Source organism: Mirounga angustirostris, unplaced genomic scaffold, assembly GCF_029215605.1.
Source record: "Mirounga angustirostris isolate CCGP_5_RB_7025 unplaced genomic scaffold, mMirAng1.0.hap1 SCAF_2, whole genome shotgun sequence".
NCBI classification, from domain to species: domain Eukaryota; kingdom Metazoa; phylum Chordata; class Mammalia; order Carnivora; family Phocidae; genus Mirounga; species Mirounga angustirostris.
In genome coordinates this window covers 107,865,489-107,892,358 of record NW_026991710.1, presented here as the reverse complement: position 1 = coordinate 107,892,358, position 26,870 = coordinate 107,865,489, and the positions used below count along the sequence as shown (strand labels likewise).

General features: G+C 34.1%; 1 protein-coding gene across 9 annotated transcripts in view; it reads left to right on the top strand.

Moving 5' to 3' along the window:
* The window catches only part of SCLT1 (sodium channel and clathrin linker 1), a 201,918-nt gene that overhangs the window by 9,358 nt on the left and 165,690 nt on the right, over positions 1-26,870 (top strand). For 8 of the 9 annotated variants that reach the window (XM_045880459.2, XM_064585064.1, XM_045880461.2 and 5 more), the window contains exons 2-5: positions 2,233-2,297; positions 12,246-12,304; positions 13,125-13,197; positions 16,878-16,933. In XM_045880459.2, the coding sequence (XP_045736415.1) occupies positions 2,265-2,297; positions 12,246-12,304; positions 13,125-13,197; positions 16,878-16,933 (221 nt within the window). In that variant the 5' untranslated portion in view covers positions 2,233-2,264. The remainder of the gene's footprint in view (positions 1-2,232; positions 2,298-12,245; positions 12,305-13,124; positions 13,198-16,877; positions 16,934-26,870) is intronic. The other variant, XM_064585065.1, reaches the window with a different exon arrangement.

Genomic DNA, 26,870 nt, shown 5'->3' with positions numbered 1-26,870 from the left:
CCCCCTCCAATTCAGCAACCCTGTTTGTTTCCTGAGATTAAGAGTCTCTTACGGTTTGTCTCCCTCTCTGGTTTCATCTTGTTTCATTTTTTCCTCTCTTCCCCTATGATCCTCTGCCTTGTTTCTCAAATTCCACATATCAGTCAACCAGAGAAAGACAATTATATGATCTCACTGATAGGTGGAATTTGAAAAGATTTTTCTTTACCCCTCACTGCTCTGGAGTGCCCCTTCAATCATAATTCAGGTTCTAAATGAACATGAATTTATCTTTGTATTCTTTATTCTCTTCCATTTGTCAGTTTTGTTTATTTTTATACAACTATCACACTAAATGACTGTAACTTTGTAATAAATCTTGATAACTGGTAAAGCAAGTCCTCCCCCATTCTACTTTTGCAAGAATGCCTTAGCTATTCTTGTTATGTTTTCACCTATATTTTAGAATCAACTTTTAAATTTCTGCAATATCATCTTTTGGAATGTTAACTGAGATTGCATTGACTACCTATAGATCACCTTGAGGAGAACTGCTATCTTCACAATACTGGCTCCTATAAACCATGAGTATCTCTGTCTACTTATTTAGTCTTTAATTTCTCTGCTGAATGTTTCGTAGTTTTCTGTACACAGTCTTACACATCTTTTGTTTAAATCTTTTAGATTTATTCCTAGACATTGGGTTTTTGTATGGTATTGTAAATGATATCTTTTATTCTAACTTTGTTGACAGTATATAGAAATATAATTAATTTTTGTGTATTGACCTTGTATCCGACAACCATGCTGAGGATCATTATTCTAAGACTTTATCTGTGTGTTCTCTGGGATTTACCTATACCTGTACATGATTAACTATGGATAATGGATAATGTTTTTTTTTTTCCTTTTCAGTCTTTATACCTTTTATTTCTTACTTGCCTTATTGCATAAACTTAGACCTCCAGTAGAGTGTGAATAAATGTCAAGAAAATTTGTCCTTGTGTCATTCCCAATTTCCAAGGGAAAGTTTTCAACATTCTCATCCTTAAGTATGATGTTTGCTGTGCGTTTATGTAGGAATCTATTGTTATATTAAGGAAATTAACTTCTTAAATTCCTGAGGTTTTATCATGAATATATCTTAAATTTCATCAGATGCTTTTACTGTAACTTTTGAGACGATTATATTTGTTGATCTTTTTGCATGTTTATTTTCCGTTTTGGGGGGGGTAGGCTTATCTTTATTATTTCCTTCACTTGATGCTCTTTGGGTTTAATATGCTTTTCTTCTAACTTTTTGGGATGGACCTATAGTTCATTGACTATAAGCCTTTTTTCCTAGTATATACAATTAAAGCTATAGATTTTTTTTTGAGCAAGTTTGAGGTATTACATTTTCACTGTTGATCAATTCAGAATACATCCAGATTTGTTTTGTAATTTCTCCTGTGGCCCATGGGTTATTAAAAAGTAATTTCTGAACTTCAAAATGTATTAAAATTTTCCCTTTTTGGTTTTTGATTAAGCTTCATTGCGCTCTTGTCAGGTAACATACTCTTGTTGGCTTTCAGTCTTTTTGAGAGTTGAGATTCATTCTATTGCTAGCAAATTATCAGTTTTAAATGATCCATGTGATCTTGAAATAATAAGTTTTGTACATTTACTGTGTTCTATTATATGTTTTCTTGATGTGAATAAAAATATCAATCATTTTATGCTTACTGAGAGCACTTGGCTTTTTTCTAGTCCTTCATTTCTAGTATCTCTTACTCACTCCTGTATAATGTGGAATCTTTGTCCTGCCATTTCTCTTCTGTGTGGAGGTTTGTCCTGGAACAGAATTTTAGCCAATTTTCACTATTGGAAAAAATACGGCTATAGTTTATCTTTTCAGTTCACTTCTAGTAGCAGGAATAAAAAAAAAAAAAGTGGAGAGTATTTTTTTTACTTCTGCTAACCTGAAGAGTAAACCAGGGAAAACTGAGAATTAAAATGTAAGAAATCAGGAAAATTAGTTCTTTGCAGCTCTTCTTTTTCCCACTAGCAGTAGGTGGTTGGCTTACGTGTATAGAAGGGCCTTTTCTTAAATTCCGAAAACATGTGTTGAAATTGATCATTCATTTTGAAAAGCAGTGGAGACTAGCAGTTTTGCATTGGATATATCAGATAATAACTACCTTGTTTGTAGTTTTTAAATATTGAGCATTAGCCAGTGAACTACAGATTTTTTTTTTTTTTACTTTGTTTCAGATCGACTAAATGAAGTACTTAGACGGTATCAAATGGAAAATTTTTCCAAATATTCATCAGTGCAGGTATGTATATTAGTTAAGGTCTAACAAACTTGGTTCAAATTTATATATATAAATAAATAAATTCTATTTAGGATTATTCTCATGTGAAGTTGCCTATAGCACTTTGAAATTTGCTTACAATGGGGATTTTTATAAGGGAATGCTTGTTTTTGCTTAATAAAAGTTCTTTGACCATAGAAATTGCCTTTTTTTTTCTGATTTGGAGCTTAGGTATTATGTATGATGTTAAAATGTCTGAGTTCTAAAATGAGAATTCATTGACGTTTTGAAACCTCCTAAAATCTTTTCTTAAGATACATTTCGTAGTAAGCTTTAACTTGGAATTCTCATAAATTATGGCAAGCAAAAACTAAATCAAAACAGTAAATAATATACGGCATTGTTTTAATATTTCTTTCCTTGGGTGCATGTTCTTATTTAAATATCCTGTTAAAATTTTTTTTGAGCAATAAGCTATATTTATTGGTGGACTCTTGAGTTACACAATATTAAAAGAAAAACAGTAGCTCCTATGTTAGTGATAGCACCCTACTGAATTAATAAGGACATGTTTTGCTTTTGACATCAATGAATCTTGTAACCAAAACATATTGTTTTGGGGCACCCGGGTGGCTCGGTTAAGTGTCCAACTTTTGATTTTGGCTCAGGTCATGATTTCAGGGTTGTGAGATCAAGCCCTGCATTGTTCCGTGCTGGACATGGAGCCTGCTTGGGATTCTCTCTCTTCCTCTCCCTCTACCCTCACCCCTCCCTCCCAGTCATGTGCCCTCTCTCTTAAAAAAAAAAAAAAAATTGTTTTTAAGGTATTAAAAAGGAAGTTGTTTTTAAGAAATTAAAAAGTAATAGTTTATCTTGTTGACTTGACTATACTTATCCCTAAAGATATTAAAGATACTTTCTTTAGTGTAGTCTCAACATTTAGCCTGCTGCTCTATTTTTATTTACAAAGACCAGACTGAGTCCAGAGGGTCTTAAAACTATCCAACCACTATGTTAATCATATTGTTTTACTTACCTTATTTTGTTAACTCATACTTAACTAAGAACTGTTATCATTTAGGTGATAGAGAATCTTTCATAATACAGCAGCCTCTAAATTTTGTTCAGGTTCTTAGGTTCTGCTTAATGTCATATAGAATAAGCAGGTTCTTCTGCTTAGTGTCATATAGAATATGCTTAAAAGGAGGATTCAAACAAAAGAGTGATTTTAAAGCCCGAGAAGATCTCTGGGCATGGTATTATATCTACCGTCACTGTGGTTGACTTGGTTATGAAAGATGGTTTTACCAGATAAAACAATGACTGTATGTAACCCTTTAGATGCACCTGCCTTGTACATTGTGATTAATTAATTAAAGCCTCATGGTAACATACTACGTAAGGTCAAGTCTTCTCTTATTTAATAGTGTACTCTCCTGTGAAATTATAGCTCCTTTAATTCTCTAAAGGTACATGCTCTTCTTTTACGGGTACTATTCTTTTTTTTTTTCTTAAGATTTTTTATTTATTTATTTGATAGAGACATAGCGAGAGAGGGAACACAAGTAGGGGGAGTGGGAGAGGGAGAAGCAGGCTTCCTGCCTAGCAGGGAGCCTGATGCGGGGCTCGATCCCAGCACCCTGGCATCATGACCTGAGCCGAAGGCAGACGCTTAACGACTGAGCCAGCCAGGCGCCCCACGGGTACTATTCTTATAGTCATACAGTCAAATCTTGATTCCTATCTCTTATTTTTGGTAGTACTGTATTGTTATTGCCTAAGAGTCTTCTGCAGTTCACTGTCTCTTCAGAACATGTTGCTGTCTCAAAATACCAATTCCCATGGGTCTCGCCTTTCACTGCGTAGTTTGCAGTAATGAGAAAGGAGGCGACATGAGAGTATGAGAGAGAAAGAGAGAGATCAATCTGCTTTCTAGCAATAAGGTCCATATCCTTGGCCATAGGTAGTGCATTCTTCGGTTCTTCACCCCAGAAACATTATTCTGGTTTCTGAAAAAATGTCCAAGAGGAATTTTTTAATTTGTACTTTTTTCAGTTTATAGTATTTTTACTTTTTTTTGTTTGTAGACATAGACGTAGGAGGAAACCATTATCAAAGGTTATGTGAAACCCAGGAGCACTGGCTGAGATCTCTTGTCACTAACTTTAGTGATTGCCACTAGCAACAGAAATCCTTCATAAATTTGTTTGCCCTTTTTGTCAGCTATGTTTCCCAGGTGCCTAAAACAATTCTTGTTAGTAAAAGCACAATAAATACTTGTTGAATGAATGAAACAATTATATCCCTCCTTTACTTTCCTCCTACCTACTTATCTTCCAACGTCATTTGAGCTCTGTATGCCACGTACAGTGAAAGTGGAGATGAAAAATTCATACAATTTTGTGAAATACAGTTCATGCTTTTTAGTTCTATTTTTCAAGATAAAATCCCAATGAAATGCCCTCCTCCTTGCTCACACTAGGAAAATTGCCAGGACTTGTGTTAAATGAACATACTTTATGAAACTTTTCTATAGACGAATAAAGCTGCCAGAATTTGATATTTATTTCTTGTATTTTAAGTTGGAATTTCAAACTTGATTTTCTGTAGAAACTGTGAATAAGTGATAGTTAAAATTCTTTTGTGCTATCACTATATAATGATCATTTAGGCTACCCATGGATCAAAGAAAGTTTTGTGAATTGTCTTAAGATTTTTTGGTATAGTATTGTTTCTTAGGGAAATAAATGATACATTAATAATAACTAATGATACATAAATTGTATGGATTTAAACTGAAAATCGGACTTTTCCAATGTGTAGAATAGCTTGTATATTTAGTATATTTGGTTCATTATACTTTAATAATTCATCTTTTATTTATTTATTTTAAAGATTTATTCATTTAATTTGAGAGAGAGAGCATGTGCACGCATGCACCAGGGTGAGGGGCAGAGGGAGAGCGAGGAGAGTCTTAAGCAGACTCTGGGCTGAGTACGGAACCCAATACAGGGCTTGATCTCACAACCTGAGATCATGACCTGAGCCAAAATCAAAAGCTGGAATCGACTTAATCAACTACACCATCCAGGCACCCCCATTCATCTTTTAAAAAAAACTAATTAAAATTGTATGTAACCTTCTAAAGATATTTAAATAACAACTAGTTTCTTGAATGATCCCTTCAGGGTTGTTATAAAATTTAGTTGTCTTTCTTTGATTATTTTGTGTTTTCTATATAAATAAAAAGTATCTCAAGTGGCATTGTTCTCTGAGCGTGTACTAGCGGGCACTGCATGACAAATATTGAAAGATTTTAGTCAGGACTGTGGAAAATTTCCCTCTTTTCCGAATTCTTTGTTCCTACCTTTTTTTTTTTTTCCCCCTTAAATACCTGTCTTTTCTCACTTGTAGGCTGGTTAATTCCTCTTTAAAATCTATGCCATACCAGTACATTTGTGTACTGGTTAGTGTTTTGGTTCTCTTCAAACTTGCTGGAGGGACAGGATGGAATATTAAAAATAAGTTTATTTTCTCTGAAAACTCTCCTAAAAATATCTTCCTCTTCTAGCTTGGGACTGTTTCTACTCATTCTACTTGAACCCAAATTTAAAGTTAAATTGAGATCTAGTCTGCTGGGAAAGAAATGGAACACATAAACTGGAAAGAGGGAAGGAATAAACATAAAAGCATAGTGCCAAGAAGGTATGAGCTGGTTCTGGAAGGGAAAGACAGTCATAGTGCAAATGTATTGATTGATTCAACAAACATTATTAATTCAGCAAATCTTGAGTGCATGCCTGTGCTGGGTAAGCTTTGGGGACAGAGCTATGATTAAGATAGACAAAGGAGGGGCGCCTGCATGGCTCAGTCAGTTAAGTATCTGCCTTCAGCTCAGGTCATGATCCCAGGGTCTTGGGATCAAGTCCTGCATCGGGCTCCTTGCTCGGCGGGGAGCCTGTTTCTCCCTCTGCCACTCCCCCCTGCTTGTGCTCTCTCTGTGTCTCTCTCTCTGACAAATAAATAAAATCTTAAAAAAAAAAAAGATAGACAAAGGATCCTACTTCAGTGGAAGAGATATGAGTGAATAATTAAGTAATTAAAATTGCTATATCAGAGGCGCCTGGGTGGCTCAGTTGGTTAAGCGACTGCCTTCGGCTCAGGTCATGATCCTGGAGTCCCGGGATCGAGTCCTGCATCGGGCTCCCTGCTCGGCGGGGAGCCTGCTTCTCCCTCTGACCCTCCTCCCTCTCATGCTCTCTCTCTATCATTCTCTCTCTCTCAATAATAAGTAAATAAATAAAATCTTTAAAAAAATTAAAAAATTAAAAAATAAAATAAAATTGCTATATCATATGAAGAAAACAGTGTCCTGAAATAGAGATTAACGTGTATGTAGTGTAGTAGTGGTGGTTGAGGCTGAGACATATTTTTGGTAGAAAGGTCAGAGTAGGCCTCTCTACCACAGTAGTATTCAGGTTGGCATTGAAAGTTGGAAGAATGATCTAGACAAGTAGACCAAAAAGAGGCCCTGAGGCAGGAAAGAATTTGACTTCTTGTATAATATATAGGAGCTGGTCCCAACTATAATCAAATAATAGTTATTTGAAAATACATTGACAGGAACAGGAGGGCCACTCCTGTTGATCATGAGTTAAAAAAATATAAGACTCAATAGATAAAATATAGCAAACTACCTGTAGTATTTGAATTGAGTCAAATTACTGGCTTTCTAGGCCAGCACTGTCCAATAGAACTTACTATGGTGATGGAAATGTTGTATAATTTTGTTGCTATCCAATATGGTAGCCATTAATCACATGGGACTTGAAATTAAGCTAGTATAATTGATAGATGTTTTATTTAATTTTCATTTTAAATACATGAAATTTAAATTTAAATAGATGCATGTGGCTTGTGGCTATTGAAGTGGGCAGTGCAGTTCTAGACTGTCCATCTGATGAATTACTCAGGTTTAAAACCTTGAAGGGTTGATTTTACATTCCCATGATGATATTAGAAAATTAGTGATTTGGGGTGCCTGGGTGGCTCATTCGGTTAAGCATCTGACTCTTGATGTCAGCTCACGTCATGATCTCAGGGTCATGAGATCCAGCCCCATGTCAGGCTCTGTGCTAAGCATGGAGCCTAAGATTCTCTCTCCCTCTCTTTTTGCCCCTCCCCTGTCACATGTATGCACAAGCGCGTTCTCTCTCTCTCAAAAAAAAAAAAACCAAACTATTTAACACTTTAAAGAGAGTCTAATTGTAAGAGTTTAGCAATTTCTTACACTGTACATCAACCTTCATTGATAAATGATGAAAATCCATCTCCTCATGATATGATTTGCTGCAACACTCGAAAATATGCAACAACACTTTCACAAAATGCTAGTCAGCCTATATTTTCTTCCAAAGGATGGTAGATAGGATGCCATTAACATATTTCATAGCCAGTGATATAAAGTAAGGGGCACAAAATTAAACATTCAGAACTGTGATTAGAATACTTAGAGAGTGTGTATTTTCCTTAGAGGAAGAGAAGTATCCAGAAAATTTGTCTACCCAACTAAAATCCAGTATTATTGACATTCTTTCTGTGATACACTCTCACCATCATCTCAGGAAGTCATTTTCGGATCAAAATAAATAGAAATTAATTGTAGAGTATCTGTTATTCAAGATATATAAAATGCTCCGTATGTTTCTTTTATTTAGTATAGTTTGTTTAAATTTTGATTTAGAGAATATAAAAAGGATATTTATAAATGCTTTTTTCTTTTTGGTGAGCATAGCTTAATGGATAGGATTGTTAGTCTTGTACACCTGAAGCTAATATGACATTATATGTCAATTATATTTCAATTAAAAATATATAAACATAAATAGATGTAAATGTATAAATACATATATATAAATGCTTTTTTAAAAATATTTTATTTTTTTAAGTATCTCTACACCCAACATAGGGCTCGAACCTACAACCCCGAGATCAAGAGTCACACTACTGAGTGAGCCAGCGAGGTACCCCTATATAAATGCCTTTTTAGTCGATTTCAATCTTATTCTCCCAACTTGATTTTTTCCACTGGGTCTTGAATTATTAAGTCATATGATCTTTTATTCTAAAAGTTTGCTAGCAAGTGGGAAAGGATTGCTGAATCTAAATTTTTATTCTTTTGAATATTTTTCTTATATTTTGATTTATTATGTTTATCTTTATAATCATGTAATTTTTATAATTTGGAATCTTACATCAGTATTTCCTTAGCAACTATCATTAGAAAATAGTTTCAGAACAATGTCTTTACAGAATTCAGTTTAACTAATATATCTTGAGTACCTCCTTTATGTAAAGCACTATACCAAGAGCTTTAGTGATATGAAAATGTATATAATAAAATTACCATTTCACAGGAACCTAAAGACTAATAAAAATATGGGCTGAGACAAATATTAAATAACTAGGTATAAAGCATATTATTCATGTCTTAACCTTAAAGCCAAATGCAAGTATCAGGGAAAAAGGAGATCATATATAGTTGGAGAGATCAGGGAAAGTTTCCTGAAGGATGTAGCATGTCTGATGGGTACTGAAAAGTAGGAAGATTTCTAAAGAACTTCAGTGAGAGCTAAAAGAAGGGGTAGTGGAGAACATTGCAGATGGACCCACTGGCATGATAAGCAAAAGGAGGTGAGAAAGTGGGGGTTGTATTTAGGGAGTAAAACATACTTCATTTTTTATACTGTGTTTGACATATATGAAAGAAGTAACGGAAAATAACATTAGGGAGGGTAGGTTGTTTGTATGTACATTGTAGAGTGCCTTAAATGGTGAAGTTGAGGAGTTTGGATTTAATTTAGTAAACACTGGGTGATTCCTAAATATTGTTTAGAAGAATGATAGAGTGAAACATAATAAGAATAACAATTAGGAAACTTATAATTGGTGGGTGGGAGGTAAATGAGGGCTTGAATTACTATTTTGTAGACTGCTATCCATCTCCCAACTATTGTCATAACACTGGTAGTTGATTTGATTTTTATAAAAATTCCTAAGAAATTTGAGAAATAATATTTTTAAAGTTTGAACTACTTAGTTATCCCAAGATTTTTAACTAACTTTTGAACATTTGAAAGTTAAAATACCACTTGTCCATTAATTAATTATTTAAATAATACAATAACTATTTTTAATAGTCTAGGATTAAGTAAATCCTTCCCTGAAATTACATAGACTACTGAATGCATTTATTCTTTAATCTATCAGGGTTCTCTCTGGAAGGTTACCTTTTTTTGTCTGATTCATCTTATAGTCCTGGATCCATGTCAACATGTCTGTGAGGCTGTATATTTTGGGAACTAATGCTTTCTGTGTTGGTTGAATGCTCATAACATATACCTTGGTTAGCCAATAGATTTTCCTCCATATTAAGAAAAAAGAAATTAAAAAAAATAAAGAGCAAAGATTTATTAAGAGCTTTTTATATGTCAGGAATTATGCTCAACACTTTGCACGTATTGTTCCTTTATTTAAATTTATTTCAGACATACATCAAAGTGCAGAAGATATTAAAACTAATATCTGTGTAGCTGCCACCCAGTTGTGTCCGTTCTTAACTTTTTACCATGTTTATTTAGTCTTTTTTTTTTTAAAGAAATAAAACATCGCAGAAAAAATTTAGTCTCTGTACCTCTTGTCCATTTCCTTCTGTCCTTTCCCAGTGGTAATCACCATCCTAAATTTAGTGTTTTTCAATAGGATACATGATCCAATACTTTTAGTATATAGGTTCATATTTGAAATCATTTTATTGTATCATTTGGCAAGTTTAAAATCCTTGTAAAACATCCTTCTGAGCCATCGGTGGCATTATCAGACATTTTGTTTTGGTCAGTGTGATTGGTGTAAAATGATATCTCACTGTTGTTTTATTTGTATTTCCCTAATTATTAATGAGGTGTGCTTGCTTTTGTCTGATCTCAGATTTCCTCTTTATTTTGCTGGTCAATACTCTTCACTGACACATGTGAAAAGTTTTCAGTTTGTGGGTTTTTATTTATCTTGTTTATATGCTTTATAGTGGAAAAGTTTTAACTTTTAATATAGTCAAATGTGTCAGTGCTTTACTGTTGTGTCTTAAGTCCTTCACTTGCATAAATGTGCTTTTCATATTTAAGTCTTTAATCAATCTGGAATTTCTTATTGTGTATTATGTAGGAAGGATGTCTGGTTTTTCTCTATATGAATAACTTCTTGAAGTAACCTATTTGCTTTTGTGGTATGTCCGTAGTGATACATATAAATCTTGTTAATTCCTTGAACTACTTATGGGATCCTGTTGTATTACTTTCCTTTAGCCTATCGATGGACATTTTATCTATTATTACAGTAAAAGCTGCACTGAACATCCTGTACATCTCCTTGTGTTTGAGTATTTATTCATACTTTACACCAGATAGTAGGTTTTTGGTCATGTTACGAATGTTGCTGGCCTTTTAACTTTGCTTATGGTACTTCAGCTGCATAGAAGCTTTAAATTTGGATGTTGTAAGATATCTCAGTCTTTCTGTTCATAGATTTTACTCCTGGTGTCTTCCAGCTAGAAAATGTATTTTGAATGGAAGTATTAGGCACTGCTTGGTATATTGGTGAACAAAACAAAAGTCTCTACATTTTTGGAACTTAAGAAAGCTTTCTCTATCCCATGGTCAAAAATGCATTTTCTTTCAATAATTATTAAATATTTTTTAAAACATTTGGATCTTTATCTGTAATTTATTTTTCCGTTTAGTACATGCTGGAATCTAATTTTATTTTGTTACCTAACACTGTTACTTAAAAGCAGTATTTTGTCTATTCAGTTATAATTCCACTTCTTTTATACATCATGTTTCTATAAATTTTTAAATCTATTTCTGGATTTCCTATACTCTTCTGTTTGTTACTGTGTCTGTACCATAGTGTTTTAATTACTCTAGCATTAACAATGTTTTGATATGTAGTAGGGCAAGTCCTTTCCTCTTTTTTCTTTTCCCATTTACCTTTTTTTTTTGGCCAGGTTATCTTGGCTATTCTTGTACATTTACTCATTCATAGGAACTGTAAAAATCTGTTTAAGATAAAATTTCATAAATTATTCTATTGGAATCTTTTTGGAATTGCACTGCAGTTACAGTGAATTTGAAAGAATTAATATATTTACAGTATTGACCGTTCACATATCCATGAATGGTATAGTACCATTTATTTATATCTGTTTTTATGTCCTTCAGTAAAGTTGATTTTTCAGTAGTTATTGCAACTTTTTTTTGTTTTGTTTTTGTTTTTTATTCTCAAGTACTACCTTTTGTTACAGTAGTGAATAGGGTATTATTGCCTTTTACATTTTCAAATTACTGCTGGCATTTGGGAAAGCTGTTCTGTTGATCTTCTGATAACTTAGTATATTCTCTTATTAGACCTAATAATTGGTAGATTATACATAGGTTTCTAGGTAAATGGTCAAATTGTCTGTAAATAATAATAGTATTGTATCTTCTTTTTCAACCTTTAAATTTTGAACTCTCTACCCTGGTTCCACTGACTAGAACCTCTAGTACAATGTTGAAGTTAGCAGTGATAGTGAGCAGCCTTGCATTAATAAGCTGCATTTAATGCAGTGTTTTTGATGTTTTACCATGGAAAATAGTAATTGATGTAGGTTTCTGGTAGAGAGTCTTTATCAAGTTGAGATAATTCTTCCTATTTCAAGTTTGCCAAGAGTTTTTATTATGCATGGATGTTAAAATTAACCAAATAAACTTTCAACGTCAGTTTAGATGATTACTTGTTTCTCTTCATCTTTTTAATTGCATTAGATTTTCTAAGGTTGTAAAATTTTTAATTGTATTTAATTTTAAACTACAGCCAATTTTGGGCTTGGATGATGTGAGAAAACATTTTAAGATGCAATATTCTCTGTTACAGAAAACTGTCTTCAAAGGAGATGGAGATGACACATTAGAAAACACAATAGTTGATCAAAGGTAAGGTTGAGTTACCAGAAAAATATTATTTTCTTAAGTATATTTATTGTTGAAATAATTCCTTTAGTATTAGGATTATTTCATAGTCTGCTATAATTAGATTTAAATATTGAATGTACAAGGGGGAAAAAAGCCAGCATTATAATCTATAAGAGTAGCTCTCAACTGGGGTGATTTTATCTCCCTCCTATTCGTAACCTCCTCTGGAGTTTCTAGAAACTGGCCCTCAAATGTGGAGGGCTAAGAGAGACTGAAGGAAGAGGCAGACCACTCCAGACTGGTAAGTGGCAAATTTATTAAGCAATAGAATCTATTTATGAGGCTTGTCTTGGGAGGACACAAGACAACTGTATTTCCTCACCTGCCTTAAAAGTTTATATAGAAGCTTTAACTTGGTTCAGTCACATATAACAGGAGGCCTTAACTGGGTTCACTTACATACCTAGTGTAGATAGCCTCAGCATCACTTTACTATCTTAAGGCTGTATCTTTGGAGCAGCTTCTGGAACTGCGGAAGGCAAGCAGAACACATATTCCAGGGATAGGGGAGGGGGTGAGTAGGCTCCAATTGGCCAGGTTCAGCTCAAGGGTCAATTCGCAGTTGTTTTCTTGATGAACTCCTTCATTACCTCCCCTCCGTTGATATTTGACAAATCTGGAAATACTAATTGAGCTAAGATTGAGAACAGGAAAAAGGCAAAGTATTGATTGCTATGGATACATTTAACATGAAAATGTTGATGTTCAATTTAATTTACATATTATACATTAACCTATATTAAACAATATGCCATTTTTAAATTATGTATTTTTTCTTTAGCTTTTTAGCTCCTCTTATTATTGAGTATGATAAGCATCTGGAAGAGCTGAATAGGCAGCTGAAGTATTATCAGGTATGAAATCGTAGTTATCAAGCTTTTTATAATCTATTAAAAAAGTAAACTATACTCTTTTCAAAAACATTGATGAGGAATAAAATATTTAGCTATAACTAATCAGTTCTTCGCTGTCTGTAAGAGAGAAAGAGTTGTGTGTGTGTGTGAGTGTGTGTTTAAAAATTATTTTCAGTTTTGTTTTTTAATCCACTGTTTCCTTGCTCCTGGTATCTCCCAAGAAGATCTCTTAGATGCTTGAAGCTCTTAAACTCATTATTATATCTTTATTTTTTCCCCCAGGGAGACCCAAAACCATCTCATACTTTGAGATCTTTTCTTTACCCTCATTCTACCTGTATATCCCATTATTTGGAGAATGGATTTTTCACCCAATTTCAAATATTATGTCCATCAAATTTTAGATGCATTTGATCAGTTTCTAATATAGGCTTAAGCTATGGCAGCTTTTGTCTGAAATCCTCTTGGTAATGAGGGTTTATTTTAGGAGTGAACAGAGTGAAGAAACCAAGGACACTTCTACATCCTAGAATTTCTAAGATTAGGATATATAGCAGGCTCATGGAGAACTAGAATAACAGCACAACATTGTTCAGGATACAATCTGAGTTTCAATGATCGACATTTTTAGAATATTGTTAATATTTATAATTTGTTTCTTTGATTTTAAAAGTTTTTTACATTTTCCTCCCAAACTTTTGGACTTACTTTTTTTTTTAGAAAGAAACTTTTTTTTTTTAAGATTTTATTTATTTAATTGACAGAGAGAGAGAGACAGAGAGAGAGGGAACACAAGCAGGGGTAGTGGGAGAGGGAGAAGCAGGCTTCCCGCCGAGTAAGGAGCCAGATGCGGGGCTAGATCCCAGGACCCTGGGATCATGACCTGAGCCGAAGACAGTCGCTTAACCAACTGAGCCACCCAGGCGCCCCAACTTTGACCTTTCTGATTGTTGGGTAACCATACAAAGGAAGCATTTGTTAAAGAGATGCTATATGTCTCAAGCTAAGTCCACCAGAAGGTGATAAACTTCTTAGAGTTTGAATATACTCATCATTGTGTTTGGTTTAGATACCAATCCCTGGATCAGTTCAGTTGGGTAGCAAGGTTGATTTAATTTAATGCAAATGAAAGTATAGCCACTTTATATAAAAACACCACCTTAAGACTGATTTCCTCAGAATGGGGCTGTAAGTGTGGCAAACACTAAACTTTATTTATATCTCTTCTCCATGCAGGGACAGCAAGAGATCCTACCATATGGTTTGAAGTCTAGTGTATAATAAGCCCTCAATTTTTGATGAATGAATAAAAAACCAGGGCTTATTAGAACAAGATGATTAGATCTAGCTTAACAATATCCTGTTTATAAATTAATGGATTGACTAAAAGTGTTTTACTAAAAGAACACATAATGCTTTCATCTTCTAAAAATAAGTTAGGTTTTCCATTGCATTTGAAATTATTTATACTCTCATTTCCAGGATTAATCCTCTAATATACATTTACAAAGTGATCCTGTAGACCCAAATTTCAAAAACAAGCATTTCTTTAAATTGCCGTTCCTGTTTTATTGTAAGTTAATTAGGTGTTTTCCTAGTCTTTACTATGTGCTTTTTTTTTTTTTTTTAACCTTTGGTCATTTAAGTTTGAATCAACCATAGTAATGTCTTTTAATCTTTCTAATTGACAATTAAAGAGCAACAGAAAGCTCTCTTCTGTACACATGGCATTTTGCTTTTATTTTTAGGGCTAGTGAGTTAAAGTTTCTGCTGAATTCACTCAGGATTGCTATAATGACATATTATGTGGTTTGATTGTTATAAAATGGGGTAACTAGTTATTTTGAATTAAACTTGTAAATTTTTAATTTTTTATAATCTATCTGATTCATATATCTCTTTAATCAGCTATTTTACTAAGGTGTTTAACTTCATTTTCCCATTTAGCATTCTCAATCTAAGAGTGATTATTGAATTAATTACAAGAGAGAAAAAACTGTAGCAGAAAGCCTAAGGACCTGTAACAAGAGTAGTTGCTACTTTTAGAGAGAACAAAAGATGCTGACAGATAAATCTAAGAACAGTTGCTCACATGGATATTACTGATTAGAACTAGTTCTTAGGATTTATTGACCCAATAAAAAAATGGTTTACCTTGAATGCAAGAAAAGTATCGCTATAGTTCTCTATATGAAAAATTTTCTTCCAAAAATATAAATAAGGGAAAATTTGATAATATGAGAGGGACTGCTGAGATTTTGTTTCCTTCCAACTATTAAATATTTTGAAATATTTTACAGTAAAGAATCTTTAGTGTGACCATAATGGTTCACCTGTAATCCTAGCTATATATATATATATATTAACTATTTGAGTAAATATTTTTTAAGATACACCAACATTTTTGCAACTTTTAAAGATCTTGCAAGATTTTGCAACTTTTAAGATCAGGTTTTTTGTTTTGTCTTAATGACAAGAATCAGGATAATTGCTACAATAAAATCCAAACTTCTTAGCTACCATGGCATTCAAGACTGCCTTTCCAGTTTTCTTTCACTTCATCATCACTCAATGTATGGTCACTTCTCAATTATCTGATAGTGAATTCATTCATTTTGGTTTAATTGTGATTCATCCACAGCAAGGACCTGGGAAAGGTTCACCTTTAGAGTTGGCTGTTACTGATTTCCTAGACCAAGCTGCCACTAGCTTCTCTGGTTGAAAGGGAGGCAGAAGGGCTTGGAGCATTGCCTGTTCCACCCTTCCCTTGCCAGGTTCACTCCAGGCTTGGCTCTTCTCCTTTAGCCTAGGATACCCATTCAAGACTAATGGACATATCATGAGTTGATTGCAGTTTTGTTTTAAGTGTGATTTTACATGGCCTCCTTCCTGCTCTCCCCTTGCCCATTTACTCTCATTGAGAGCTGACAACTATGCCTGTGTTCTAATATTTTTTGCCTCTCTGCTTTTACACATATTTCTCCCTACTTGAAATGCCTTTCCTTTCCTGTTGAAATTTTACAATCCCTTTTTCTCCTCAGAATTAATCATACCAAACTCATTCTCTTTACGGTATATTTTATTCTCATTTGTATTTTAATTAGTGATACTTTTTTTTTTCTCCATTTTTCCTATTAAAGTATATGTTAGTGATGATATAGGTTTACCATAGCAACCTTATATGGTGTGGAGAGTTTAGACAGTTAATAAAGGTGGCGAATAGGAGCCTAAGTGAATTACTGCTAAAGAAGATCTCTATTTTCTTTTTCACCATTAACCTTTTACTTTTTCAGATACAAGCTCTTATATGGGCTTCAACTAAACTAAAGTGAATTAAGAATACATTCAGGGTATGGGGATCATCTGGTATTTGTTATAGTGACATACTGAGGAATATCTCTCATCTGTTTTTTTTGTAAACATCTATAAATCATAGGATTGCATTTGTGAATATTTCTCAGTGTGTCATATAAATATTTTCTTTATATTTGTTTCAAAATGAATGCTTTATTATGTTCTGTGTATCATTAAAATATCCATATTTACTAGTGCTCATTAGGAGTAAAGAATTATTGTTTCTTATCAGTAGCCTAGTGCCATGGAATCTGACTGCTTGCATAGGAATGGATTACTTAATAGAGACCTGTCTGCAAAATGTATTCCATATTTTAATCTTTCAGAAACATATGGGCGAGATGAAACTACATCTTGAAAATGTCATCAAGGAAAACGCAAGGTAGATCAATTAACTGTTGATTTTTTTATTGTTATTCTAGGTAACTCTTATTGTTGTTATTTGATATTTTATTCATATAGTATACTGGTTATGAGTACAGACTCTGGAGCCTGATTTTCTGTTTGACTCCTAGGTCCATTACTTACTAGCTATGCAACCTTAGACAGTTACTTAACCTCTTTGTGCTTTAGTTTTCTCATCTATGAATTGTAAATAATAATTTATTTCATAGTGCTGACTGTAGGGGAAGATAGGGTACATAATAAACGCTTTATAAATATTAGCAATCATTAATAAGATAGTTATTTTAATCACGTATGTTATGAATCATACTGATAAAACAAAAACTGACAATCCACCATCCAGTTAAGAGTTTAAAAAAGTTACCAATACTGGTACATCTACCCATGTTTTCCTTCCCTATCCCATTCCTCTCCTGCCTTCTGCCAGATATTAACACTTTCTTGAATTTTGGGTTTATCATTCCCTTGCTTTTTAATTTTTTTTTTTTTAAAGATTTTATTTATTTATTTGAGAGAGAGAGAATGAAAGAGAGCACATGAGAGTGGGGAGGGTCAGAGGGAGAAGCAGACTACCTGCCGAGCAGGGAGCCCGATGCGGGACTCAATCCAGGGACTCCAGGATCATGACCTGAGCCGAAGGCAGTCGCTTAACCAACTGAGCCACCCAGGTGCCCGCTTTTTAAATTTTTTAATAGGTGTGTGTATCCTTAACAATTATTATTCAGTTTTGTATTTTTTTTTAGCTATATAAAAATCATATCATTTAGTCTCCTGGGACTTTTTCTTCTACTCAGTATCGTGCACAAACAAGCACAAGAGTTTCAAGGGATAATCTTGCTGGATCATAGATTATATTAATACTCAGTTTTACAATATAACACCAACTTAATTTCCAAAGTGGCTATACCGATTTACATTCCCACCTGTGATATTTATGAGTTCTTATTGATCTATATGTTTTTATCAGCACTTAGTCTTACCAGGTTTCTTAATTTTTGTTATTTTGAGTCTTAAATGGTTTTTCATTGTGGTTATAATTTAACATTTCCCTGAATGCTAATATGGTTAACCATTTTTCATATGTTTATTTACCCATGTGATTTTCTTCTCTCGTTAAATGCTTGTTCATTTCTTTTTCCCACTTTCTATATACCTTTTCCTTATTAAATTGTCAAAGTACTTTATATACTCTGTAATCTGAATATTTGTTGGTGTGCCGATCTGTGTCAATGCAGTAATAATACTGTAAACGATAACCATTGTAGAAATTTCAGAGAGGAAGGGATTTAGTCACTTACATGTAAGTACTACTAGATCGCTGGTTTTAAGATCATAACTTAGGGGCTGTGATCTGGAGGTCAGAAATTTATGGTGCTGCCACCATCTCTGTTGCTACTCCTACAGCATCATTTCCATAAAGCTAGAGTCTTGCCATTGGAAAGCGAGGCACAGGGTATTGACTATAAGGATACTCTCATGTCTGTCCAGTTTTGCTTGCTATCTGTCATACCAATAGAAAAATATTTCAGCTCACTTCTGTTTTCCATATCCCCCTCAAGTGCCTCTCACTGGTGAAACTTTAATCCCACCCACAACTCCAGCTACAAGAACCACTGAGAAATATAGTTTTAGACTTTCAGCCACTGTGCTAGAGGCTGGAAGATGAAAAGGGATGGGAATGAATAATGTTGCTACAGTACCATACAACATGCTAGCCAATAGGTGTTTCATATATCTGTTCCCAGGTTATGATATATTTCATGAAAAGAATTTTCTATTTTGTTTTTAATCTGAAGGTAGGTGACTCCATCTTTTTTCTTATGGTTGTTATTCTTCATGTCTCTAACAAATCCTCCCCCAGCCTGTGATCATAAAGATCTGTTTTGGGCTAAAAATGTTTAAAGTTTTATTCTATCCCAAGTTTCTCAACTTTAACTTTTAAAGATCATGTAGCTGGGCTGAAATCTGATACATCTTTTGTTGTTGACTTGTATAACTAGACCAAACAGGGAAGAAATAATTTTGTTTAGTTCTAAATTCATTTAAAACATGGGCTCTTTTATTTTTTTTTTTTTAAGATTTTATTTATTTATTTGCCAGAGAGAGAGAGAGCGCATAAGCAGGCAGAGAGGCAGGCAGAGGGAGAGGGAGAAGCAGGCTCTCCACTGAGCAGGGAGCCTGACGTGGGGCTCGATCCCAGGACTCTAGGGTACCTGAACCGAAGGCAGCCGCTTAAGCTACTGAGCCACCCAGGTGCCCCTAAACATGGGCTCTTTTAAAGCTAGCATTCTTTTGTATGTATTTTGCTATATATAGCAGTTTCCTTTTTTATTGTTAATTTATTTTAGTGTAATACATGTTGTTCTTTAGAATAGAATAATCTAGAACTCCCATGGAATTCGTATGTCTTGCTTTTGACTATTTTGTCATTTTCTCCCTTCCATTTTAAAAAATATGTTTCACTATTTCTTCTCTTTTCTAATTTCTGAAAGTTTCATATGTTTAAGCTAGTTGGCTGAAGTGTAAAATAAATCTTTTAATTGGGTTTTCAGTTTTCTTATTTGCTTTTCCCTCATGGAAAAGTTTTTCTAACTTTAACTTTTTATGATTTACTATTCTATCTCAAAAAAATTATTAAATAAGCCATGCTGTTCCTAACAAAGAACATTGCTAAGATTTTTGAATCACCAATGTATGTAAATTAAGCTTGTATTTTAATGTAATGGGGATAGAAAATGTATTATATGGTTGAGATAATCATTTTGTTTCCTATATTTGATTCCACATACTTACTTCTTTTCATGTCCAGGTCTTTTTAAGCCAGTCTTTTAAAAATCTGCCTTTACCTATTTAACAGTAATGTGGTCATGTCTCATGAGTGTATTTATTCCTAGTACAACAGGAAAGTGGGAAAAAATGGATTCTGAGCTTATTAAAAAGACACTTTTAGTAATTTGAAAATGTTCTCAGGTTTTAAAGTGAATTCTGCTTATTATGTTTTTAGGGCAACATCCTATCTTTAATTATGTATTGCAGTTAAGGACTGCAAAATCAAGAGAGTTTATCATTTTTAAGGAAAGTATCTTAAATGTGTATACATGGTCAGTTCTGAGTAATGGAAGCTAGCAGTGACATGGATTATATAGTAGTATGCAATTCTACACTGTTGGGTTTTGGAAACATTTTAATATTTACATTTTTATATGGGTGGATATAATGTGGGAATTGACTACAGATAGGAGATAATGAAGTCATTTAAATCAGGCTAAGGAAGAGGTGAAAAAATATTTTCCTTCCTCCCATTTTTAAGTCTGTTCCTTGAAATCTAGTTCATGTTGAGAATATAGTGTTTTATATTTTGTTTTGTACTAAATTTTTTCTGTAATACCATCTTTTCTCCTCAAAACTTATCAGAGGAAGTAAATTGGGTAAGATAATGAAATGCAGGATTATATGTACAACACTTTCTGGCACTAAATACTAATTTTTATTGTTTGTTATATTATTATTCAGGCTATGGAAGACATCATTTGTTGCTTCCATAAGAGCCATTTTTATTTATTTTATTATTATTATTTTTTTAAAGATTTATTTATTTATTTGAGAGAGCGAGAATGAGAGAGAGAGAGAGTACATGAGAGGGAGGAAGGTCAGAGGGAGAAGCAGACCCCCTGCCGAGCAGGGAGCCCGATGCGGGACTCGATCCCGGGACTCCAGGATCATGACCTGAGCTGAAGGCAGTCGCTTAACCAACTGAGCCACCCAGGTGCCCAATAAGAGCCATTTTTAATTCTTTCATTCAGCTCTGATTTTGTTCCAGTGTCACTGTGCTCAGGGGAGATGAGCTGCTTCCACAGTTTTAAGTGATAAGTCTTTTATTCACACTAGTTTGAATTTCTTTTTGCCAGGGATTGGTCTAGGAATGAACACGGGACCCTACTTTTAGCCAGTGAAGTTAAGAGAAAATCTGTTGTAGAGCTTCTCGTAAAGAGTTTTCTCCCTGATTTAAAAAAAAAGGCTGGCAAGAAGAAAGCTTTACCTCTTTCCAGCTTCTTGTTATTTTAGAAAGTGATATGCGAAGTTGGTATAGCCATTTTGTATCAGTGGAGGTAGATACCAAGATTGAAAGAAGGGAGAGATGAGAAAACCTTTGGTCCTTATTATATTATTGAACTGCTGAAACAAATCTGGAACCACTTACCCTCCCGATTTAATATTAGATGAAGTAATAAAATATTCATTCAGTCATTCATTTATAAGTATTTATTGAGTGCTTATATGTACCAGCACTATTCAAGTGAATATATCAGTGATAAAACAGACAAAAATGACCAAACGTACTTGGAGTGCCTGGGTGGCTCGGTTAAGCATCTGTCTCTTGATTTTGGCCCAGGTAATGATATCAGAATCCTGATATCAAGCCACTTGTTGGGCTCCCTCCTCAGTGGGGAGTCTACTTGTCCCTCTTGCCCTCTGCCCCTCCCCCCACTAGTGTGTGTACTCTCTCTGGCTCGTTCTCAAATAAACAAATAAATCTTTTTAAAAAAATGACCGTCCTTATTTTTTGTTAGTCATTTTGTTACTTACAGCCAAAATATACTAACTGATAGAGAGACTTAATTGCATCTGTCAGATGCATAAACTACAGCCTGTGGGCCAAATTTGGCCTGCTACCTTTTGTAAATAAAAGTTTATTGACTCAGCCACATTCATTCATTGATATATTGTCTATGGTAAACACTGCTGTTCTTGTGCTACTTGAGGTGCTGTGAGGAAGATCATCCCCAAAAGTCTGCCAAAATCCTAAGCTTTATAAAGTTTCAAATTTCCATTTCAAATCTCATATAAAGCCAGAGCTACCCTGATTTCTCTGTGTCTCTGTTTATAACTGAGTTTATTGTTCTCTATTTATGTGTATATTCATACACTCTGTTTGTTATATTATTATTCAAGCTATGGAAGACATCATTTGTTGCCTCCATAAGAGCCATTTTATATTTTCCCTTTGATTACTAGTCTCTAATCATGCCAGCCTTCTTATTTGGCTTCCTTAAGCCTGGCAAACCAGTGTCCCCCTGAAGACCTTACCTAATTCTTCTGCCTAGAATACTCTTCTCCAGACCCACACAGGACTGTCTTCCCTTTGTTCAGATCTTTTATCAGGAAAGCATTCCCTGACCACATTATCTAGCTGTTTCCACCGTCTTCCCCTTTCTTTTTTTTTTTTCTATAATACAATTTTCTTTTATTTATGGCACCTATTACTACTTGAAATTATTTATTCGCCTATTTGCTTATTTTTTTGTCTTATCTACTAGAATGTATCTTTCATGCGAGCAAGGCCCTTGTCTATTCTTACCACTGTATCCTTAACACCATTGAATAGTGCTTTATCTTTATGCAAAAACCATATAATTCACTCTTTATGATTTCCAGTTTCAGTTACTTTGAAGAGTAAAAACTTAGAGATGCTTTTGATCTCCTTTTGATCTTCTGTGATTTTATAATTTTTCTGACTTTTTGTAATTATTTTACTTACCTCTAATTTAACAGTAGTTATTTAATGACTCATCTTTATTGAGCCTTTCATTTTCAGTTTAGGTTTCATGGAAAAAAAACTCTTTTATACTTTAATTGTACCACTTTGGGTCATATTTAATTAAATTGTGCAATCATAAGAACAGGTTCATGCAGCTATGATGTAGATTGACTGTTCCAACTTCTTTTTAGTATGCTTTCCGTATTACAGAGGCTGGAAAATAGCTCAGGATATGAATTAGGTTCTGCTAATGATAAGTACTTGTAAGAGACCTAAATTAGGAGATAAGTAGGAGGAGAAGCAGTATCTGAGGATCTATTTTTGTGGCTGAGAATCTAACAAGTGTAGTGTAGTTCTAGAGCTGATAATTCTGGGCAGCCGCTTCTCTTGAAGCTAAGGCAGGGTGTTCCTGCAGGCAATAGCTCTCTGACAGTAACATCCTAATCCCAGGATCTCAGATGAGAAAGTGTGATCTTGGAACCAGCAGTTGGTATAGTTGCTTCCTCCTGATTATCTAGCTTCCTAACTGTGGCCTGTATATCAGTTCTTAGCAAATCAGTTTTGCAATTAGCTAAACCAAGATTGACTTTTTCTAGAAATTGCACTAGAAAATAGAGATCAACTAATCAATGGTGACAGCAGAAAAAAATGAAATCTAGTTATTAATAATAAGGATAGGGACACCTGGGTGGCTCAGTTCGTTAAACGTCTGCCTTCAGCTCAGGTCATGATCCCAGGGTCCTGGGATTGAGTCCCGCATCAGGTTCCTTGCTCAGCTGAGAGCCTGCTTCTCCCTCTGCCTGCTTCTCCCTCTGTCTGCCACTCCCTCTGCTTGTGCTCTTTCTTTCTCTCTGACAAATAAATAAATAAAAATCTTATAAAAAATAATAATGATAACACTGTCTACCTCCACAAAGCTTTATATGATTTCTCTTATCAAGCCATCCAAAATGATGGAAGTTTCTTCTTTTTATTTTCCCAAGGCTCTTAGATTTTTTAAAAAAGATTTTATTTATTTGACAGAGAGATGGGGGGGAGCAGGAGAGGGAGAAGCAGGCTCTCTGCCTAGCAGGGAGCCCAGTGTGGCAGGACCCTGGGATTATGACCTGAGCCGAAGGCAGTTAACCAACTGAGCCACCCAGGCGGCCCTAAGGCTCTTACATTTTGACTTAATTATTATATATTTGAATAAGTACAACTAGAACCAGAAGTCTTACTATCTTGTATGTAATACTGCTTCAAATATTTGTTGAACATGATTAAATTATTGATGTCTAATCTTCAAGATTTATTAACAATACATAAAAAACAGTGCTTTGAAAAAGAGTAATTCCTTAAATCTTTGCAGTAATTAAATGGTTTTATTTTCTCAATCATACTGTTAATATCTTTGGAGAATTAGATAAAATTCATTTAATCAGTATTTATAAATATATTATTATGTTATATATTACAAATATATTATGTTTCAAAGAAAAGGGCAAAAATAAATATATAAGATAAAAATAAGCATAAGGATATAGAGGATAGGAAGAACAATTAACAAGTTTGAGTATGTATTTTTCTGTTTATATGCACTCATATCAAGCAACAAGAATACACTGTTGTTTTTAAAGGCCTGTGAAACGTTTATAAACATAGACATGGACTGCAAACCTTGCCCACCGTATATGCACATACAAATTTAAAACAATATAAGTGATGCCTACAATAAAATTAGAAATAACAAAAAACAGCGGTGCCTGGGTGGCTCAGTCAGTTAAGTGTCTGCCTTAGGCTCAGGTCATGGTTTTGGGGTCCTGGGATTGAGCCCTGCTTCAGGCTCCCTGCTCAGTAAGGAGTTTGCCTCTTCTCCCTCTCCCTCTCCTCCTCAGCCTCCCCCTACCCATGCATGCTTATGCTCTCTCTCAAATAAATAAAATCTTAAAAAAAATAACAAAAAACAGGCACAAATAATTTTTTAACTACATTTTCAACTAACCCCTGAGATGAAAAGGAATTGAAAACTAAAATTAAAAACTTAGAATAAGCAACATATCAAACTAGTGAGATGTAGCCAAACTAGTACTTAGAACATTTTTAATCAATTGAAAATAAGTGAATAGGGAGTTTTGTTTACAATGATATCAAGACTAGGTAATCAGACTCCTTCTGAGAAAAACCAGAAATTCTAGACAAAAACTAGAAAATTGGAACAAAAATTTGACAACAATCAGATCTATTTAAATGCATTGGACTCAGTGGAGAATTATAGAGTAAGACCAGGAAAATAATGAAATCCAGGGATATGAGCCTGCCTTTGAGCTGCCTGCCCCTAGGTGCATCTCCCTATCCTGGAGGAGGTGAAGAGAGGTTGAAAAACTGAGCTTGAAACAAATTCATAGGGCCAGAGAGATTAAATTTGAAAGTCAGGGCCCATCAGATTTGAGGGTGAGTGGCTTAGGAACTTCCCAGGCATTGGGTTGGGATACCCTAGAAGTAAGAGTGACCCCCAAAATATACTAGTCCTAAAAAGATCTAAAACATGGCTTGGAATTATCTGAATCTCTGATGTTGATATAAGGTGATCAGAGATTGATAATGCACCTAGACACCTGGGAAAAAAAAAAAGGAAGACCATTTTAGAGGAAGATAACATTATTGCTAGGCCTCAAAATATCTCCAGATATTTTTACATGTAACACCTGGCTCATATTTTTAAGACAGAATTTTTTTAAAATGATAAGAAATAGTAGGCAATAGAAGAAAATCCACAGGATTGGTCTTTAAAATAACTCTGCTTAATATGTTCAATGAAAAAAGACAATTTTGAGAATGTTGATAAGAGAATAGGGAGCACTAAAAAAAGACCAAACCGAAATTCTGAAACTGAAAAAAAAAATACAGGGATGAAATAAGATATAACTGAAGAGAGAATTAATGGAATGGAATCCAAGTCTGAAGAAAATATTCAGAAGGAAGATCAGAAAGACAAGAAGATAAAAAAAAAAAAATACAGAAAATAATGTAAGAGACTTGAGGGAAATAGTGAAAAGAGCTAAAATTCATATAACTTAAGTCCCAGAAAGAGAGGGCAGAGAGACAATTGATCCACAAATTAAAGAAACACCATTTATCATAAGCAGGATAGTACAAAAAACTATAGATACATTATTATAAGATCAGATACAAAATCAAAGACAATTTTTAAAAATGTTCAAAGCAGAAAAATTATCTTCAAAGAAACAGCAGTAAGACATAAATGAACTTCTCAACAGAAATGATGGAAATCAGGAAACAGTGGACTATCTTCAAAGCTGAAAGAAAAACTATTAACTTAAAATTATGTATCTAGTGAAACTTTTTTCTAGAAGTCACATAAGTACATTTTCAGATGAAAAGAAATTGAGAAAATTACCATTAGCAAAATTAAAATCTTAAAAGGATATTCTACAAAAAGAAAGGAAAGGGTAACTATGGGAGAAAGTCTAATGAAGATCAACTATTCTGAAACAATAATAATGTTTCTAAAATACCTGTAGAGAATTAAAATACAAGGCAACAATATCATAAATTTGGGAAAAGGGTAAATAGAGTTAAAATATTCTCAGCTTCCAGCATTACCCAAAAGAAATAGAATACTAATATAATTTAGAGTGTTGCTAATTCTGTATGCATGTTATAATCTCTAGGGTAGACACTGAAAGTAAAGAATCATCTAACTGCCAAACTAATAGAGTAGAAAAATAGAGTAATAAAAACCTATAGAACAACAGGAACTCTCACTCATTACTTGTGGGAAAGCAAAATGTACAGTCACCCAGGAAGACAGTTTGGTGGTTTCTTAAAAAATGAAACTTATTCTTAACATAACAATCCAGCAGTCATACTCCTTGATATTTACCTAAAGGAGTTGAAAACTTATGTCTACACAAAAACCTCCACATGAATGTTTATGGCAGCTTTATTCACAATTGCCAAAACTTGGAAACAACCAAGATTTCCTTCAATAGGTGAATGGATAAATAAACTGTGGTACATCCAAACTATCAAGCCAGGAGAAGATATGGAGGAGCCCTAAATAGATATTACTAAGTGAAAGAAGCCAATTTGAAAAGGTTACAGATTGTATGATTCCAAACTATGTGACATTCTGGAAAAGGCAAAACTATGGAGACAAGGGGCACCTGGGTGGCACAATTGGTTGGGCATCCAGCTCTTGATTTCAGCTCAGGTCATGATCTCGGGGTCATGAGATCAAGCCCCACAGTCTGCTTAAGACTGTCTCTCCCTCTCATTCTGCCCCTCCCCTGACCATGCTTGCACACACACGCACTCTCTCTCTCAAATAAAGAACCTTTAAAAAAACAAAACAAAACAAAACTGTGGGGACAAT